The 18941-nt window shown below is 44.9% G+C and overlaps 1 protein-coding gene across 3 annotated transcripts in view; it reads left to right on the forward strand.

Annotated features, from left to right (window-relative positions):
- Positions 1–18941, forward strand: part of SLC9A7 (solute carrier family 9 member A7) — a 141177-nt gene that overhangs the window by 64076 nt on the left and 58160 nt on the right. For all 3 annotated transcript variants that reach the window (XM_044234366.1, XM_044234367.1, XM_044234368.1), the window contains exons 2-5: positions 576–775; positions 3765–3842; positions 8971–9047; positions 11847–11959. In XM_044234366.1, coding sequence (XP_044090301.1) covers positions 576–775; positions 3765–3842; positions 8971–9047; positions 11847–11959 — 468 coding nt within the window. The remainder of the gene's footprint in view (positions 1–575; positions 776–3764; positions 3843–8970; positions 9048–11846; positions 11960–18941) is intronic.

Raw genomic sequence — 18941 nt, forward strand, 5'->3', positions numbered from 1 at the left:
AGACAGAATTACTTCCTTCATGACACCCAGCAGTTGAAATGACCTAAACAAAAGCATTTCTTTTCTTTCTGTCTCCACAACCCCCCACCCCTTCCTCTGGTGTGTGGCAAAAAGCAAGTTGCATTTTTAGGAGCGAGAAATTCTTGTGGCCTGGTCCTTGCTGGCAGATGGCCACAGACCTGGCCTGAGGGCTGTTGCTGGTACAGATCAAAGCTTGGCAGTTCTGCTTTGTGCTGTCCTTGGCAAGAAAGGCTTTGCTTCTTATCATTCCATCTTCCTCCACCAGAAGCCCAAGAAACGAGAGACACGATCTCTTGGAGAAAATACTCAGTGCCATAATAACCAGGAAAGATGCTGTCCAGCCTCATCCTCCTGGTGCAGGAGGGACTCGTGCTGGACAATGTTAACCCTTTGGAGGGAGTGTGTATCTGCTCCTAAAATACACACTTCATGCCTGGGCTCTAAGATGACCTTTGCATTTCTTACTTGTTGCAAATCGACCATGTCATTATGTTCTCTTTCTGTTCTTACGTAGGCCTGATGCTGGTTTTTTTTTTCCCCCTGCACTGTTTCAGGGCTCATCGTTGGGGTGATCTTGAGGTATGGCACCCCTGCCACCAGCGGTCATGACAAGTCACTCAGCTGTACTCAGGAAGACAGGGCCTTCAGCACCTTATTAGTGAACGTCAGCGGGAAGTTCTTCGAATACACCCTGAAAGGAGAAATCAGCCCTGGCAAGATCAACAGTGTGGAGCAAAATGACATGCTGAGGAAGGTGAGCTGGGGCGCACTCAGCCACTGGGGTCCTGACATGGTTTTTGACTTTCTGATTCCATGTCGGCCTCATGGAGAGAAATCCTTTGAAACTCCTGGAGCATGGGTAAATGTTCCCGGCTCCCAGTTTTCCTGGGAAGTTTTGGGGCTATGATGATGAGAAGAAAGAACCAGATGGAAACTTGAGCCTGTGAGCCTTGTCAGGATCAGGAGCTGATGTGGCCTGCCATGTTATGTAAGGGAGTTTGGACATCACCACTCAGCCTATCTCCCCCCCTCCCATCGCTCCTTTACTATGTCTCTTGCTATGGTTTAAGGATGGGGTTGTTTCTTTCTTAAAATAAGATGGGTTTCACTCTGGGCTCCTGAGTGGCTCAGTCAGTTAAGCATCTGCCTTTGGCTCAGGTCGTGATCCTAGGGTCCTGGGACTGAGTCCTGCATCGGGCTCCCTTCTCAGAGGGGAGTCTGCTTTTCCCTCTCCCTCTGTCTCTTCCCCCACTCCTGCTCTATTAGCCTTTCCCTCTCTCAAATAAACAAATTAAAATTTTAAAAAGATTGGTTTCACTTTAAGCTCATTTATTCAGTGTTCCCAATTGTAAGTCTTAGTTCTTCTGGTTCTTTTGCTGTATTCTACAAATATTTATTTAGTGCCCATTCTCATGGGTGAGTGATGCCAAAGGCTTAATGAATCTTTGGAGGGGAATACCTTGTTGTCTTAGAATTTGAGTCCAGCAACTGTTTCTCATTTGATGTCGAGAGTAGCTAGAATACACAACAAAAGGATCATGTATCTCTTCACTCAGGATATTTCCAAGAGAAGCAAGATATCTGTATTTATCCACATATACTCTCTAACTGTATAGACCCAGGCTTATCAGCAGGGAGACTTTTGTCTAAGCTCTGGGCAATCTAGGCCTTAGGGAGCTTCTTTCATAAAGAACAAGGCTAATGTGTGCAAAGGCTTGCGGTCAAAGGCAGGATGTAGCCTGTGTTCCACAAATTAAATTCTTATTGTTTTTAGGATCTACCCTAATCCTTAAGAAAATTACTCTCAACCTGGAGCATTAAACATGTCCATCTTGTCTGGGTCCTTAAAGGCAGTCCTAGCGAACTCTTTGCCCTCAACCACTCATAAGAATGCCTGGGATTTTCATAAACATCTGTGAAATTAAATGCCACTGAGAAAGATACTCAGTGTAATCACCATGCTCTGTGAAATTAAATGCCACTGAGAAAGATACTCAGTGTAATCACCATGCTCATGGCTGTTTTGAAATGGCAGCTTGAGTCTAGTGGATAGGATGGGGGAGAAAAAGGAAAAGAACCCAACCCATTTCCATCTTTTAGATCATAATAGAAGGTGATGTTGACTTTTGCTCCTGTTACCTTTAGGAAAACGTTGATTCACATCCGTTCTGTTTAAACTTTGGCTGCATGACTTAAAGGTGGGAGAGCATACAAGGCTGAGATGATTGTTGTTAGCTGAGGGGAGAAGAGCTACACTGAGGTGGCTCACTGCACAGTACTGGAGTAGCTGGCAGGAAACTCTCGTGCTGGTCCCATGTGACTGTGGCCCCAGCATCCTCATACTGCGTATTGTCCAAAGCCCCTTCTCTTTCTGACAGTCCCCATTTTTCATACTACCCCTGTCTTCAGCAAGAAGATGGAATAAAACGAAATTTGCGAGAACCATTTCTCCCAATGGTTTCTCGGTTAACATTTCCAATTTCTGAAGAGAAATGCTGACTTTTTTTTTTTTTTTAAAGAGACCGAGAGCAGTGTGGGGAGGGGCAGAGGGAAAGGGAGAGAGAGCATCTTAAGCAGGCTCCATGCCCCGCATGAAGTCCCCCACAGGCCTCTCTCTCATAACCCTGAGATCATGACCTGAGCCAAAATTAAGAGTCAGATGTTTAACTGACTGAGCTACCCAGGCACCCCCTAACTTGACTTTTAATAATTAGAGTGAAGTTTTGAAATTAATTTCAGTAAGAGCCAATCAATCTACCAACATAAGCAAATTATTTAGAAAGTTTGAGGGAAATATAGACTCCTTAATTCTTTTCTGGATGTGATAAGATTTTGCTCTTTAATAGTTTCAGAGTGATTTCTGGGTATCAAGCCTACAAAGTAATTTTAGTCCCCCAAGCTGCCGAATTTTCATGGTGATGTTGAGAAAGCCACTAGCATTGTTGGCAACCCTGATCCAGGCCACATCAGGTCTCCCAAAAGCCTGATCACTCAGAAGAGACTTAAATTCAATAGAATGGTGTCAAAAGCCATTCTTTGGGAGGGTCCAGAAAATTAACCAGTCATAACAGCATCTTTTATTGATTTGAACCATCATAAAAGCTTGATGAAAATCAAGGTGTTTTTATTTCTCATTTAAAAAGCATTGGCGTGAAGCTTTCTGTGAGTCCTCACACTTGCAATGAACTGTTCCTTTTAAATAGGAAGTTGGAGTGCTGTGTGAGAAGAACATGGCCTTCCACAGGGGCAGCTGCGGCATCGCTCTTGTGACGAGTCTGCCATCTTTCACATTTATCTTATCTGCTTCGAACATTCAAACATTTTAGCCATTGGCTTCAAATATTAAGCAGATATTATACCACCAACTGGTATCTTTTTTAAAAGATTTTATTTATTTACTTGACAGAGATCACAAGTAGGCAGAGAGGCAGGCAGAGAGAGAAAGTGGGGAAGCAGGCTCCCTGCTGAGCAGAGAGCCCGATGCTGGGCTTGATCCCAGGACCCTGAGATCATGACCTGAGCTGAAGGCAGATGCTTAACCCACTGAGCCACCCAGCTGCCCTGTACCAACTGGTATTAAACTAGAAATTGACTTTTCTCCCTTTCTCTTTTTTTTTAAGCAGGCTCCATGCCTGACACTGGACCTAAACTCAGGATCCTGAGATCAAGAGTCAGATGCTGTTACCAACTGAGCCATCCAGACAGCCTCCTACCCTTGACTTTTTTTCTTTTTAAACTTTCAGGTAACGTTTGATCCAGAGGTCTTTTTCAACATCCTTCTGCCTCCCATAATTTTCCATGCTGGCTACAGTCTAAAGAAGGTAAGAGATTTTTGCCAGTATTTCTTAAAGCATGGGAATCTCTGTGTTAACGTACCTACATAATTTTCTAGTTTTTCCTTCTCCCACATTGCTTATTACTGTGTTCTGTACCCACTCACAGACAATAGTTGTCTCATCATCCATGATTCATCTGTTTTAAAATCAGGAGCGCTCCTACGTCGCCGGTAGGAATGTAAACTGGCGTGGCCGCTCTGGAAAGCAGTTTCATGGTTTCTTGCAAAACTGAAGTTGAAACTACCACACGACCCCATGGGTTTTTCCTGAGGATTTCCTCCCAGAGGAATGAAAACTCACATTCACCCAGAAGCCCATATTTCATTGCTCAGAGCAATTTAATTCATAATTGCCCCAGTCCAGAAACAACCAAAATGTCATGCTGTAGGTGCATGGTGAAACACATGGCCATACCTCAAAGGTGTTAGGCTGAGGGACAAAAAAAAAAAAAATCTCACCTCAGAAGGTCACGTACTGTATGATTTCATTTATATAGTGTTCTAGGCAGGACCAAAGTATAGGGATGGAGAACAAAGGGTCGGTCCATGAAGCTACCTATATGATAACACAGAACCGTTCACACACTTTGTCCCAATGTCGGTTTCCTGGTTTTGATCTTGTGCTATGGATACATGAGGTCTAACTGGTAGAGGAAACCTGGTGAAGGTACACAGGACCCCTCTGTACTATCTTTGCAATTTCTGTGAATCTGTAATTACTCCAAAATAGAAAGGTTTTTTTTGTTGTTGTTTTTTAAAAAGGCTATCCCTCTGTATCCTACTCTCCCTCCAGATTTAGGTTTTCTGGACCAAAGGGTGTATCCTTTTTCTGACCGCTCTGGGGGGTTCCGGAAGTGTGTAAATCTGTATGGCAGTGATTGACACGTGACAGACAGGAGGTGATTTTATGGTTTTAAGTAATGTTATCTTCTATGTAAGTGAAGAATTTGGGAACTCTGTATCAGAGCGAATGGGTGATAAATAATTTGGTATCTTAAATAACTAATCTTAATGTATCATCAAGGTCATAGTTGCTTTAAAATGAAACCAAATCACTGGTTGTGAAAGCCATTCTAAGGGCTGAGAAATACTTTAGGTTCAGCAGAGCCTTCCCTGTGTCAGCCTTATTTTCCCAGAAGAAAAACAAATAACAGGCTTTGCCAGTTACCAATTTAAGTTGTTTTTGAAATGCCAGTATTTTGGGCTATCTGCTCTTAGTTCAGTCTCTTTCCTTTTTAAATAGTCCTTACAGTGGCACCGAAATCGTGGTTCTTACAGGGTTTTGCCATCTGTAATTAAGGCTGCCGTCATTTAAGCGTGTAATAACCATTCCACCACTTTGCTGTGGGTATGGAAACAGATACATTCAGACCCTTTGACCTATGCATGTGTAGTTGTCATGCGGACACGAGCTTTTTTTTTTTTTTTTTCCCAAACTTGAAAAAATATCATTGGAATCGGCTTCGATTTTGTTCTACCGCTCCGTTTGCTTCCAGGGCCCATTGTCAGGGAAAGAATTCGCTTATAGAAGCCTTCATGTCTTGTGAACTCCTCCCACCAAACTCTCTCTCGGTCTCTCTCTCTCAGTCTCTCTGTCTCTGAGTCTCATGGTAACATTCACCAGTGAGGAATGGGAAGAGTAAAAATACAAGTCTTAGAATAGTACACCTTCTCATCCTGATCTGTCTTGGGTTCGTATTCTTGAAGACTTTGCCAGGGCTATGCCATCTCCTTTGTCTCTTTTTGCCATCCTGAAATGGAGAAGGGAAAGTAGGGCAGACTGAACTAATCATGGTCATGGAAGCCGCACATGACCGGCCAGTTAAAAAAGAAGATGAAAGACCTAGGATTCCACTAGTACCCAGGACTTAGGACTGGGAAGTGCTGTATTTTCCTCCCAAAAAGGGTGTGGTAGGAGTCGAGAAGGGTGGCTGGTGCAGTGAGTGTGATTCCCTGGAAAGACCCATTTTCCGGGTCTGGTGTTGCAGTTTGGTGGATGTGGGACTCTGGGTGCCTCACACCGCACCTTCGAGCCTTACATGCCTCTCATGCACAGTGGTCCCCTGAGCACCTTCGTGATGGGGTAGCTGTGACAATTGGATGGGCTCCTCTGTGTGAAAGTACTTCGTACACTGTGAAGCAGAAAGTCGAGTGCTAAGTGTAGTAATACACAAGTAAGTGACAGGGTCTACCTTTCTTGCCAAGGCATAAAATTCCAGTTCCTATCAACAAATATGAATGGCGATGGGTAATTATGTGTGTATGTGTCGTATGTGTGTGTGGCATTCTAGAATATGTTATGGGTGTATTTGGACTGGCAGATTTATATTCCTAATTTGTGTGCATGTGTATGTGTAAGTGCTTTTATTTATATGGGTCAAAGATATCTTTGTATATCAACAAATACACATTTAAGATAACAGTTTCAAAGGCTCTAGTTTATTATCACAAATCATTCAAATATCTGTTGTTGCCCATTTTTTGTTGATTTTCAAATAAATTTGTGATGGAAATCACCCTCACATGTGCCCTGGAACAATCTCTGAGATGAACAAGACCGTGAGAAAGTCACTGGGCAAGTGTGGAGTCAGTGTGGAGTCAGACGTGCGTACTGACGCCGAGCCCTCCTCTCAGTGTGGGCCGGCCCGGGCAAAGACACGCATGTGGCACGGTGGCCGCATGGAGGGGCTGGAGGTCTGGTGTCTGTGCACAGTCTGTCTGCTTCCCTCTTCAGTGGGACCCTCTGGAGCTGAGCATGGGGACTCGTTACACAGACCATGAATGCTAAAAGCAGCATGCTCTATGTGCAGCCAACACTTGCACCCCCCTGCACACTGGGGCCACTCAGCTCCCCCGCACAACCACACTGCAGCCAGGAAGGCCTCCCAATGATGCTGGTCCTCCTGCACCTGTGGTCTCCTGGCCAGTCCTGCCCCTGGCAGGCCTGGGAGCTGTAGTGTGCACCTGATCCTGCCCCCCCCCTGCATCCGCACCCCTCGACCACCCACAAGATCCAGATTCTCCGCAAGCCCGCGGACTAGGGCTCAGGTTTAGCTCTACCTGCAAACAGTCTGAAGCACAGACCCATCTTTCCACTAACATGTGCACTGTCCTCTCCAGGTGGGTCCTGGGCTTCCCTCATGCCCAGGTCCTTCCAGCCCAGGAGCTTGCACAAGGGCACCAAAGGGTGCAATTTTCATTGCCCCTTGCTCCCACACCCAGCCCAGGGACCAAATCCAGCATGTCCTAAAATTGAGATGCCCTTGAGCATGGCACTGGGGACCAGGGTCTTCTCACCGAATAATTAAGTCTCCACCAGGCTCTAGTCCACACCCGCTTCGTCCCTGGCCCCCACAAACACTACCAGATCTTCGGCAGCCCACAATCCCTGAGAACCAACCTCCCAGGAGGATAATCTGCAGCTCTTACATTCCTGATTTTTTGTTTTGGCAAATATGAATATGAATTCACTTAATGGACTCAAACCACCTGTCGAGATGGTTCACCTAAACGAGAGCTGGGTGGCAAGGGAAAGCAATTCTGGCATTCAGATCTGTCCCTGGATACGTCACGAGTTTCCTTGGTCTCACATCTCTGTCTTCATAGACCCCTAGCCCTCCCTGATTTAAGCCCTTGATGGAGTTTTTAAAGGCAATTACGCTCACAGTTGTTGATTCTTTTTTTTTTTTTTTGAAATCTAGCTTTTTCAAAACATGGGTGGCTAAATACATTCACTTAAAGTAAAAGACTGCGGATAGTGACTCACTTAAAAGGCAAACATAACGTGTCCGTAATATACACAGGCAGCACCCTCACTTGGTGACTGGCAGTGTGGCAAGCCCTTGAACAGTTCTCTTCTGAGCAGGCAGCTTAGGGGTACTAATAAAATTATTTATTTTTTTATTTTTTTTAAAAAAGACTTTATTTATTTATTTGACAGAGACACAGAGAGAGAGGGAACACAAGCAGGCAGGAGTGGGAAAGGGAGAAGCAGGCTCCCCGCTGAGCAGGGAGCCCAATGCAGGGCTGGATTCTGGGACCCTGGGATCATGACCTGAGCTGAAGGCAGACACTTAACCGACTGAGCCACCCAGGCGTCTCGCCTCTTAAAATTTTTAAATAAAGTATTCTCGGCCCCCATCAAATTAGGATGTTTTGGGGGTTTTGTTTGTCTGGTTTTGTTAAATGGTTTTGATTGGCCAAATAAAACAGCTTGTGACTTAAGGAGTAAGAACTGTGGCTGAGGGTCCCAGCAACAGGGATTTTCCTCATCACAATATCCCACAAGCCTAATGACTTTATGAGAAGTAAATCTGTGTGTGTGTGTGTGTGTGTGTGTATTAAGGTAACCAGTGGATATACAGAAGCATTGAGAGGATTGCAATTTTGCCATCTCTTTCTGAATGATTGCTAAATCTTATATTGGTATAAGTAGCTACAGTTATATATATATATATATATATATATATATATATATATATATATATATACTTATAAATTTGCCTATCTTAAATGAAACTATTCTTCATTTCTCCATTTCCATCTCTATTGGCCCTCTTTCCCAGGCTCCACAGATTAATCAAAAAGAATATCAGGAGACACTTAAGATGCCTTGAGACCAGATACTTAGGACAGTTTTCTGACACTGAATGAAGCGGAAAGCCCCTTAGGCATCACTTTCATACTTTATCAGTTTCAAACTCCTATCTGTAATGATCTTCTAAGGTTCACCAGACCTGGAAGCAACTAGCTGAATCACTAGAGTAAAAGAGTAAAATAGTTTGGGTTAGATCTATGAAAATGGTCTACTTACACACACACACACACACACACACACACACACTTTCTCTCCGTCTCATTGTAACTTAATATAATCACAGTGGTTTTCTCTGAAATTTACTAAGCCCTTACGTGCTTACTCAGTGATTAATAGGACCAGGGATATTATAAAAGCACAGTGTTTATAGCTCAATAGATTATTCTAGAGTAACTTCAGTTATTACTTGTTACAGTGGAAGCCATAAGTAAAACTTCACTTTTAAGAGACTTTTGTTGTGTTTCTTTTGCTCAGTATCAAAACTCACAATGTGATTCCTGCCTCTTGTTTTATTCAGAGACACTTTTTCAGAAATCTTGGGTCTATTCTGGCTTATGCTTTCTTGGGGACTGCCGTTTCCTGCTTCATTATCGGGTAAGTTAACTCTTTGTCAGTAATAAAATTAACACACTTTCCAAAGAGATGAGATCCACATGGGTCTGAGAGCCCAGTGTTTTCCCCAGCTATACTGAGATGCAGCTGACCAATCACATTGCTGTGAGTTTCAAGTGGACAGTGTGTTGAATTGATATATTTATAAATTGCAAAATCATTACCACCATAATATTCGCTACCACCTTCATCCTGTCACATAGTTACCATTTCTTTCTTGTGATGAGACCTACTCTCTTAGCAAAATTCAAGTATATGACACAGAATTATTACCGACAGTCCTCATGATGTACCTCAGGTCCCCAAACTTGTTACTCTTCTAACTGGAAGTTTGTATCTTTTGGCCAACATAGCCCCATTTCCCCCATCCCCAACCCCTGACAACCAGCAGAGTCCAGGATTTCGATGTTTAGGATGATGGCGGTTAAGATCTAGAGCCACGTCATGCAGTGTGGTAGCTGTTAGCCCTGTGTAGCTATTCAAATTAAGATTAAGCTAATTAAAATGAAATAAAATTTACACCTAGTCCCCAGATCTTGTTTCCTGATAACATCCTACAGTAAAAAGAACCAGGGGCCCCTTGCAGAAATGGCTGATTCTAGGGCTGGGGCAGCAAATATACAAGATAAGAATGGAGCATATCGTCAGGCCAAGAAATAAGGAAGCGCCCAGAAAACAAACAAACAAAAGGACATGGGCCGTGTCAAAGAGGCGCAGAGCCAACCTGAAAGCTCCCCTAAGGCCAGTGGCCAAAGAACGACAAAATAAATAACATTGTACTGGACCCAGACTATAAAGTAAACATTCAAGTCTTGACTGATGTTAATAACTGATTGGATGAATAAATACATGGCAGAGAAGTGACCCATCTCCTGCACAGAAGAATTCCAAATAATTTATGTCAACCCCCGACCCTGCCAGAGAGGGAGCTTACGTCCCCTCCTGCTTTGGTTGCAGGCTGTGCTTAGTGACTTTGTCCCACCAAGGACAGCAGGGGAAAAGGAGGAAGAGAGTGTAGCTTGCTGGTGGGGAGAGCCTGACAAACACCATGTTGGCTAGATTATCAAGGTCAGCAGCCATAGTGGCAAATCATGCTGGGATGCTGCACCCTCGGTGTTTGTGATGAGAGTGGCACTTTCCATCCCCAAAACACGTCACCTCAGTGTAATTGTTAGAAGGAAAGATCAGCCAAGTCCAAGTGGGGACACGTTCTACAAAATACGCTACCAGTATTCCTCAAAGCTGCCAAGGTCATCAAAACCACGCAAAGTCAGAGAGACCATCCCAGCCGAGAGGAGACTACAGAGACACGATGACTAAGTGTCATGTGGGATCCTGGATGGGATCCTGGAATAGAAAAGGGACATTAGGTAAAAGCTCAAGGAAATTGGAATAAAGTATGGACCTTAGTTACTTTTTAAAAAATGAGCTGGAAAGCTGGAGGAGATAAAAGGCCAAGGGCATTTTGTGTCATCAAAATAGGAGGGGCTTGGACTTCGTCCTTTAAGAATGACAGATTAGCTAACTGGTATTACTGGCAAGATGGGGAAAGATTGCCAGAGAGCAGCCCAGCACCCAAGTCTGTTTGTGGTCAAAGGAAATGGACAGGCAAGTGTAGTTTCAGGGAAAGTCTGAAAGGAAGGGGAAAGAAGCCTTCGACGAGCAATAAAAGGCAAATCACATCTGTCCCACAGAGTTACTGGGAATCAAAGTTGAACTGTTTAAGTGTCTGGAACAGTGCCCAGCCCCCAGTATGGAAGCATTGAGTTATACCTATGTACTGTCCAAAGGATTCCATTCTGGAAATAGTTCCTGAGCTCCCAGCTTAGTCAGTCTGTTGCTTTCGGCGCCCAGGATACAAAGGTGAGCCACAGAGTGGTCCTGACTGGCAAGAATATTATTATTAGAGTGTTAGCTGTAGGGTACAGTGAATCCATTCTGGGGTTATTTTTACTCCCCTAACTCCTGCAGCTGCCCTCCCCCCACACCCTTACTGACATGCACCAGGCCTTTTAACACTCGTCACTCCTCCCATTTTGTAAGCTCTCCTGTAGGAAATGTGCTTCGGCCAAGTGGAAATATTTAACTCAGGAGTCTATCTTGGACCATGTCACATCCTGCGTGGCACGAGAAGGGCCACTGCTGGCCTGTCCCAACCCCTGCAGAGAAGGCAAGGCTGGATACGCCGACGGGTGCGCTGAGATTTTACTAGGACATTTACAGCGTTTAGTTCCTTTTTCCTTTCTTTTCTTTCTTTCTTTTTTTTTTTCAATAATTCTTGGCTAAGAAGTTTGGTCGCTTGGACCTTCACGGCCTGCCCATGTTTGTTTTTCTCTCTAACTCGTCCAGCTCTCACTCCTTTGCACAGCTTTAAACACACCACCTTACAATCCCGTCAGTTTTGTTCCAAGCCGTTGAGTACACACTGTGAAGCGTGCTTTCTCTTCCCTTCCCCTCGATTACCCGGTGGCTTCAGAGGCCTTAAGGTTGTTGCTAATCGAGGGCCCTACTTGATAGTTGGAAGTAACCACGGCTTTAAGAAATGGAGTGGTGTTCATACGTTTCAGCAAGAGGTCGTTAACGACGCACCATTACTTGGTGCCAAAGTCTTATTTGCACGCGTTCCTGGTAAGTGTCCAAGGACAGCAGCTGCCCAAGGTTTTCACTGATCACCCATAAAGTGCAGTACTGGGGGCTGCTCTGCTCGCATGTGAGCCAGTGTGCTCCGTGAGGAGGATTTTCGTTTTCTCTTGTCACACACTGTCCCTCTGCTCCTTACAGAAATCTCATGTATGGTGTGGTGAAGCTCATGAAGCTTGTGGGGCAGCTCTCGGACAAATTCTACTACACAGACTGTCTCTTCTTCGGAGCCATTATCTCTGCCACCGACCCAGGTATTTGGCATTTTTGGCTTTGTCATCGTGATGTTCCACTATTTCAATCTTTTTTTTTTTTAAGATTTTATTTATTTATTTGACAGACAGAGATCACAAGTAGGCAGAGAGGCAGGCAGAGAGAGAGAGAGGAGATAGCAGGCTCCCTGCTGAGCAGAGGGCCTGATGTGGGGCTCGATCCCAGGACCCTGGGATCATGACCTGAGCCGAAAGCAGAGGCTTTAACCCACTGAGCCATCCAGGCACCCCTCATTATTTCAATCTTAAACCATTCAGAGCAACCAGTAATTTTGGTCACAGTAGGGAGACTGTACAGTCAGCGTGGAATGGCGGGGGAAGAGATCAGGAAGTGGTCTAACAGTTAGATGGCTTTATGAAGGGTATGTGTTTCCCTTTTGTTTTTACTATTATTATTATTATTAAGATTTTACTTATTTGAGAGAAGGAGAGACCACATGTGTGTGTGCACATGTGCATGGGCGGGGTGGGGGGGGAGAGTCAGAAAGGGAGAAGCAGACTCCCCGCTGAGCGGCAAGCTGGATATGAGGCTCGATCCCAGGACCCTGAGATCATGACCTGAGCCAAAGGCAGAGGCTTAACCCACTGAGGCACCCAGGCGCCCCTTTATTATTTTTGTGTTGTGCTAAAAAATACATAATGAATTTTACCATCTTCATCATTCTTAAGTGTGTACAGTTCAGCAGTGTCAAGTCCGTTCACACTGTTGTGCATTCAACCTCCAGAACCTTTTCATTTTGCAAAACTGGAACTCGGTATGCATTAAACAGTAACTCCCCCATTTCCACCTCCCTCCAGTCCCCAGCAAGCAGCATTCTTCTTCCTGTCTCTGTGAGTGTGATCATGGTAGCTACTTTATACAACGCTTGTCTGTGTGTGTGTCTGGCATGTTTGACTCCACATAATGTCTTCACAGTTCATCTGTGCAGTAGCACGTGTTGGGGCTTCCTTCCTTTTCCAGACCCAGTAATATTCCACTGTGCGTCTGCACCACATTCTGTTTACGCATCTGTCCACAGTGGACACTTGGGTTACTTCTGCCTGTATCTCCCTTTTGTCTTTTATTTTTGAATGTCTAATATGGCCATAATTTTTACACTTTGACTATTTTCTTCCTCAGTATTGTGCTTTCGTCTTCATTGAGGAAATCATATCATTTCATATCATTTTCATTTTAAATAAGACCTTTTCTTTTTCTTTAATTTTATTTATTTATTTGACAGACAGAGATCACAAGTAGGCAGAGAGACTGGCAGAGAGGAGAGGAAGCAAGCTCCCCGCTGAGCAGAGAGCCCGATGTGGGGCTCGATCCCAGGACCCTGAGATCATGACCTGAGCCGAAGGCAGAGGCTTAATCCACTGAGCCACCCAGGCGCCCCTAAATAAGACCTTTTCTTAATGGGCGTGCACACCGATACCTGCAGTGACTGTACTGTCCTTTGTAAATTCTTTTTTTGCTCAGTGTTCCTGCATAACAGCACACCGTGGCCTAGTTCCGATTCATAACTCTCTGACCTTGTACTTTCCGAGTGTCAGTCAAACTATTTCTTCAAAGTGGAATCATTATACGCCTGCCCCGCTCCGCAGCTCCAGAACAAACAAACAAAAAACCTCCCTTCTCCAAGTTGGAACCTACAATTAAATCAGTTCACATAAAGCAGTTCTAGCTAGTCCTTCCTCTGATGTCAACCACTGAGAGGACATTGTAGGCAAAAAACGTACAGAGAAAAAGGTGGTGCTGTCCCGGTGATGGTGGTGCAAAGGCCTTCTCACCATCGGGGTGCCCTCTGACATTCTGGACAGTAATGGTTTTAAGAATACTAAGAATCTCCCCACCACACAACTGCACCATGCCTCGTGGGGAGTCCTCCAGATCAGTGCGATGATAGACATGGTCTGTGTTCTGTGCCCAGTCTGGTATGGCAGCCAGTGGCCACATACGGCCACTCAACCCTCGAAATGAGGGTTGGTGCAACTGAAGAACTGACTTTAAAGTTTGATTTTGTGTTAAGTACTTTGAATTTAGATAGCTACACATGCTGGGGTTGACAGTTGTGTGGCTCTGAAAACTGCCCCTGTTCCAAAAACCATTGACCTCTCTTAATGCCATACTTTATTCCAAACACTAAGTAAACTGGTATCAAAGACTTGGCTGGTTGAAGCACCCTGGGTTTGGAAAAAGAGTGCCGGGGGCGCCTGGGTGGCTCAGTGGGTTAAAGCCTCTGCCTTCAGCTCAGGTCATGATCCCAGGGTCCTGGGATCAAGCCCCACATTGGGCTCTCTGCTCGGCAGGGGGCCTGCTTCTCTTCCTGTCTCTCTGCCTGCCTCTCTGCCTACTTGTGATCTCTCTGTCAAATAAATAAATAAAATATTTAAAAAAAAAACAAAAGAGTGCCAGGAGGTGGAGTCGCAGGTGGAAGTTTGAGTCCGAGACCCTCCAGCCACTGACCAGGTGGGCCTGTGCACACCTTCTCTCCTCCGTGTCAGTTTCCTCATTCAAGAAGTAGGATTAATGATACCTATTTCCCAGGGCTATCATGAACATTAAATGAACGAACACATGTAAACCATTGACCATAGCATCTGCTAATCACGTCACTCTCTATCCACATCTGGCTTAGGCAGAGATTTCTAAGACAGGTGTTTAGTCTCTCTGAAAATATACTACTAACTATACTCATCTGTAACTTTAAAAAAAAAAGCTTTTTTAAAAAAATTTATTTGAGAGAACAGGGGTAGAGGGGCAAAGGGAGAGGAAGAGAATCTCAAGCAGACTTCCCACAGAGCAAGGAGCCCATTGTGGGGCTTGATCTCGCCACCCTGAGATCACAACCTGAGCTGAAACCAAGAGTCAGATGCTTAACCAACTGAGCCACCCAGGTGCCTGCCCCCTTGTCTATAACTTTATTGCTAACTTCTTACACTAGTACCACCATTAAGCAAAGGAAAGTTACTGTCATATAAAGTTCACTGATGTTGTTTTCTGACCTATTAGTATTGCTTCATTTAATTGGATAGAAAGGCTTATTTTTTTTCAGATTATCTTCCTAATTGTTTCCTTCCCTTTAATGCATCCATGCTGTGGTAGAAATTAATGGAAGGCATCACCATGACACAGCGTTGTTATTTGGCCTGTGAAGATTGGCACAGTAAGGGTTTTATATAAATGAAAGTTTTAGAAGGTTGAAAGTTTAAGCTTATTAAACACCAGAACATTAACTTTAACTGCTTTTTAATGGAAATCTTTCTGAACTGTGGACTGTTTTTGTAAATTAAAAGCCTTTTACCAACTTCCTAAAAATCTATCGTTTGAAAACTTGGGCCATAAAAGAAATAAAAACTTGAGTGCAGAGTTAGAAGGGGCCAAAAGACCAGATTGACTCCTTGTGTCTGCTACATCAAACCAAAATTCCGGTATCGGTATACGTAGTGGTCTTGACTGATAATGAAGAAATCCGAGTCCTTGTCCCTGAGTACATCACACCGGGCTCGAGACACCAGTCTTCCGGTCTTCCTGTGGAAGGGGACACCATATGTGTGCGGTCGTGTAGGCGGCTCTGTGACCCGCAGCCACCTTTTTTGTGTGGTTATGTGTCGGGGTGCCACATGGACTGTTAATTTAGACAGACCCACAGCTCGGCAGAGAAAATGTATGTTTCCCACCCAGAGCACATCTCCAACAGCCACCAAAGAGAAGGACTCGCTCCTCCTTGCCGTGCATCACGAGGAAGTGGTTCCTCTCATTTTGATTCTATCACTTTTACGCCCGTCGACTTGACCAGGCCTGCTCACGGGCTTGTCAGAGAGTAATTCTCTAGTTGTGTCACCAGGGCTGCTTAGTCTCTTGCATATCCTTTGTGACTTTGTTCCAGCATGCCACTTGCCTACACGCTCTGCCTTTACTTATTCAGCCGCTCGCTCCCACAGCTCTTGAGTCAAGCCTGGTTTGTACGTAACGATACTCGCCACTCGTTACTGAGTGTTGGCAGGTGCTAAGTGCTCTTCAGTACACAGATGAAGTGCTCGGGGACAACTTCATGCGTTGAATGAGAAAATTCAGGTTCTTGAATTTTCCTTCGTCCTACATCTGCCCTCTTATTTTTTCTCACTACTTTTCAGAAAATGCCTTTATCAGAGATCTTCAGGCAATTACCTGGCATTTCTTAGTCCCTGTCTGGCTAGAAACAGCCCTGGTGACAGCTCTGTCTGATTTCAAGGGTCCTTCTCTGGGGGGAGCAGCCCCTTTACTCTCTACCTTGAGAAGCCACTCACCCAGTCTGTCACCCCCTCCATCATCTTCCAGTTGTCCCCACCTACACTGCTCCTCTTGCTCAGGCACAGCCTGGCTCAGGAGGGGCACATGGGGGTCCCTGCATTGTTCTATGAAGGGATGGGCAGGGAGAATGAAATTGAAAATCAGAGGAGCCAAATTAAGAGCGGGACCGTGTAATTGTTCATTGCTATGAGTATTAACTCTGTAAGCTGTAAGCAAGCCTTTCTTGTCACAGTTAAGTGAGCTAGCTGTATATCTTTGTTTTGTTTTACTACTGCTAACTGTAGAATTGCAGGAAAATGGTGTTTAAAGTCAAAAGGGCTCTTGAAAATCATGGCGCTCAACCCCCCGTGCTTCACTAAATCTTTGGACTTGGCTGTGAGCTAAGTTCTCATAACCCGTTGGTGGCTATGTGGAATGACTTCTGTTTTCCCCTCCAGATTAACTCACCACCCTTCTCCACCCTCCTTTGGGCTCTAGGAGGCTGATTTGTATGGAAGATTCCAAAGTTTCCTTTGCTGTCTGGTTTCCCATTGGATTTGTCCAGAGGGGAGCACCAGTGGGCAACTGGAAGGAGGATGGAGAGGCAGGGTCCTGTGGGCTGGTTGTGTTCCTTGATCAGGGGACACTGATCCTATCAAGGGACCCTCTCTACACGGCTCCTGGCTCAGGCAGTCATGCTTTCTCTGGACCCTCTGGGCCCAGGCATAGTATAAGATAGTCCCTGTTTTCAGCAACACATACTGTCTCTCTCTTGTGGTTTTTCCCATACTCTGCCCACATTTCCATAAACACTCCCTTCGTTAAATACTTCTCAAATTGTTCAGTTTAAGGGTCTTATCTCTTTCCTGCCAGGACCCTGATTGATAAAGTCCTGGGTCCCAGGTCTCCTGGGTTGCCAGCCCTGTGTTCTGTTCATTGAGATTAGCCTCCACCAGTCTTGAGTCCCCAAGTGACTGGTGTGACCAGAGGCTCCAGTACCAAGTTCGGGTGGACATGGCATATGAGCAATGGCTAAAACTTCGCTTGGGTTCAACCACTGAGATTTTGGGAGTTTCTACAGCAGAAAGCAGCCCATCAGACAGGGCCTGTTTTCTCTTCTCTGAATTAGAGGAAATGATAGTACTACCCACCTAGGGGTGAGGACTAAAAGAGATTATAAAACGTTTGTCATAGTGCCTGCTTCTTGATTAGTCCTTAGTAATAATTGTTATTAGCATTGTCAATTTTTCATCAACATTGGGTTAAAACATTATAATTCTTTTTTTAAGACTGTATTTATTTGAAAGAGCAAGCATGAGCAGGGGGAGGGGCAGAGGGAGAAGGACAGAGCCAAGAAGACTCCCTGCTGAGCTGGGAGCCCAGTGAGGGGCTCAATCTTAGGACCCCTCAAGATCATGACCTGAGCCAAAGTCAGATACTTAACCAATTAGGCCACCCAGGTGCCCCCAAACAAGATAATTCTTATGTCACATAATGCTAAACTAGTAGAATAAAGGTTTTATATTAGTCTGGTTCTTCAGAGAAACAGAATTAATAGGGTGTGTGTGTGTACGTACGTATGTACGTGTGTGGAGAGAGAGAGAGCAAGAAAGTAAGAAAAGAGATCAAGTGAATATGAAGAAGTGGCCATATGACTGTGGAGGCTGAGAAGTCCCCAGATATGCTGTCTGAAGGCCTGAAAACTGGGAAAGCCAATGCTGTCCTTCTAGTCTGGTCCAAAGACAGGAGGAGACCGTTGTCCCAGCTGAAAGACGGGAAGCAAGAGCAAAGTTTTCCTCACTCAGCCTTCAGCCAACTGGATGAGTCCGACCAACAACGGGGCAGGCAATCTGCTTTACTGAGTCTTCTGACTCAAATGTTAATCTCATCCAAAACCTCACAGATAAACCCAGAATCATGTTTAATCAAATATCTGAGGCCTCATGGCCTAGTCAAGTTGACAGATAAAATTCACCCCCACAGGCTTTCTGGAAGGACCCACAGATACTGTTCATATAATAGATACTCCAGAAAATAAGAATTTTTTAGCAAATCCCCAAAGATTTTTCCTTTTGTGTTACTTGATAAACTGTATTTAAGGATGGATAAAAGAGACTGACCTTGTGTCTTGTGTTATGAAGATGACATGTCCTCCAGGAAGTAGGCCTTCTGGCGATGCCCCCCACAGTGATTCGAGCATGTGGATGTATAATTACCTGGAGCAGCCTCGTGACAGAGTCCACATCTTTCCTATCCAAGCTGTTCTTTGCTTCCTCTCAATAAATGAATGAAACTTTTTGAAAAGGAGGGAATGATGGGAACAGTGTAGTTTTAGAATCTTCCTTAAGCCCTAATAGAAAAGGAGGAAGCAGGACAGCAAAAGTAAAACACAGGGATACAGATGGTTGACAGAGTACGTATGGGCCCCCAGATATTATCTGCCGGGGTCAGACCACCCGCAGCGGCGAGACTCGGGTCGGAACTGCAGCTGTGCAGGAGGAAACGGGGAACTATCTGCCAAGTATTCCCACTCAAAAGGAAGGGTCCCCACTCAGAGTAAAGAACTTGGTAGGTATCAGATAGCAACAGTGAAAGCTGGGATGCACTACACAGGCTCCAATCTGTGGGTGACAGCGAGGACACTGGAGGAGGTGTGAGGCTGCTGAGGTGACCCGGGCCCTCAGGGCTCTCGAAAAATACCCAGTGAAA

Source organism: Neovison vison, chromosome X, assembly GCF_020171115.1.
Source record: "Neovison vison isolate M4711 chromosome X, ASM_NN_V1, whole genome shotgun sequence".
NCBI lineage: Eukaryota > Metazoa > Chordata > Mammalia > Carnivora > Mustelidae > Neogale > Neogale vison.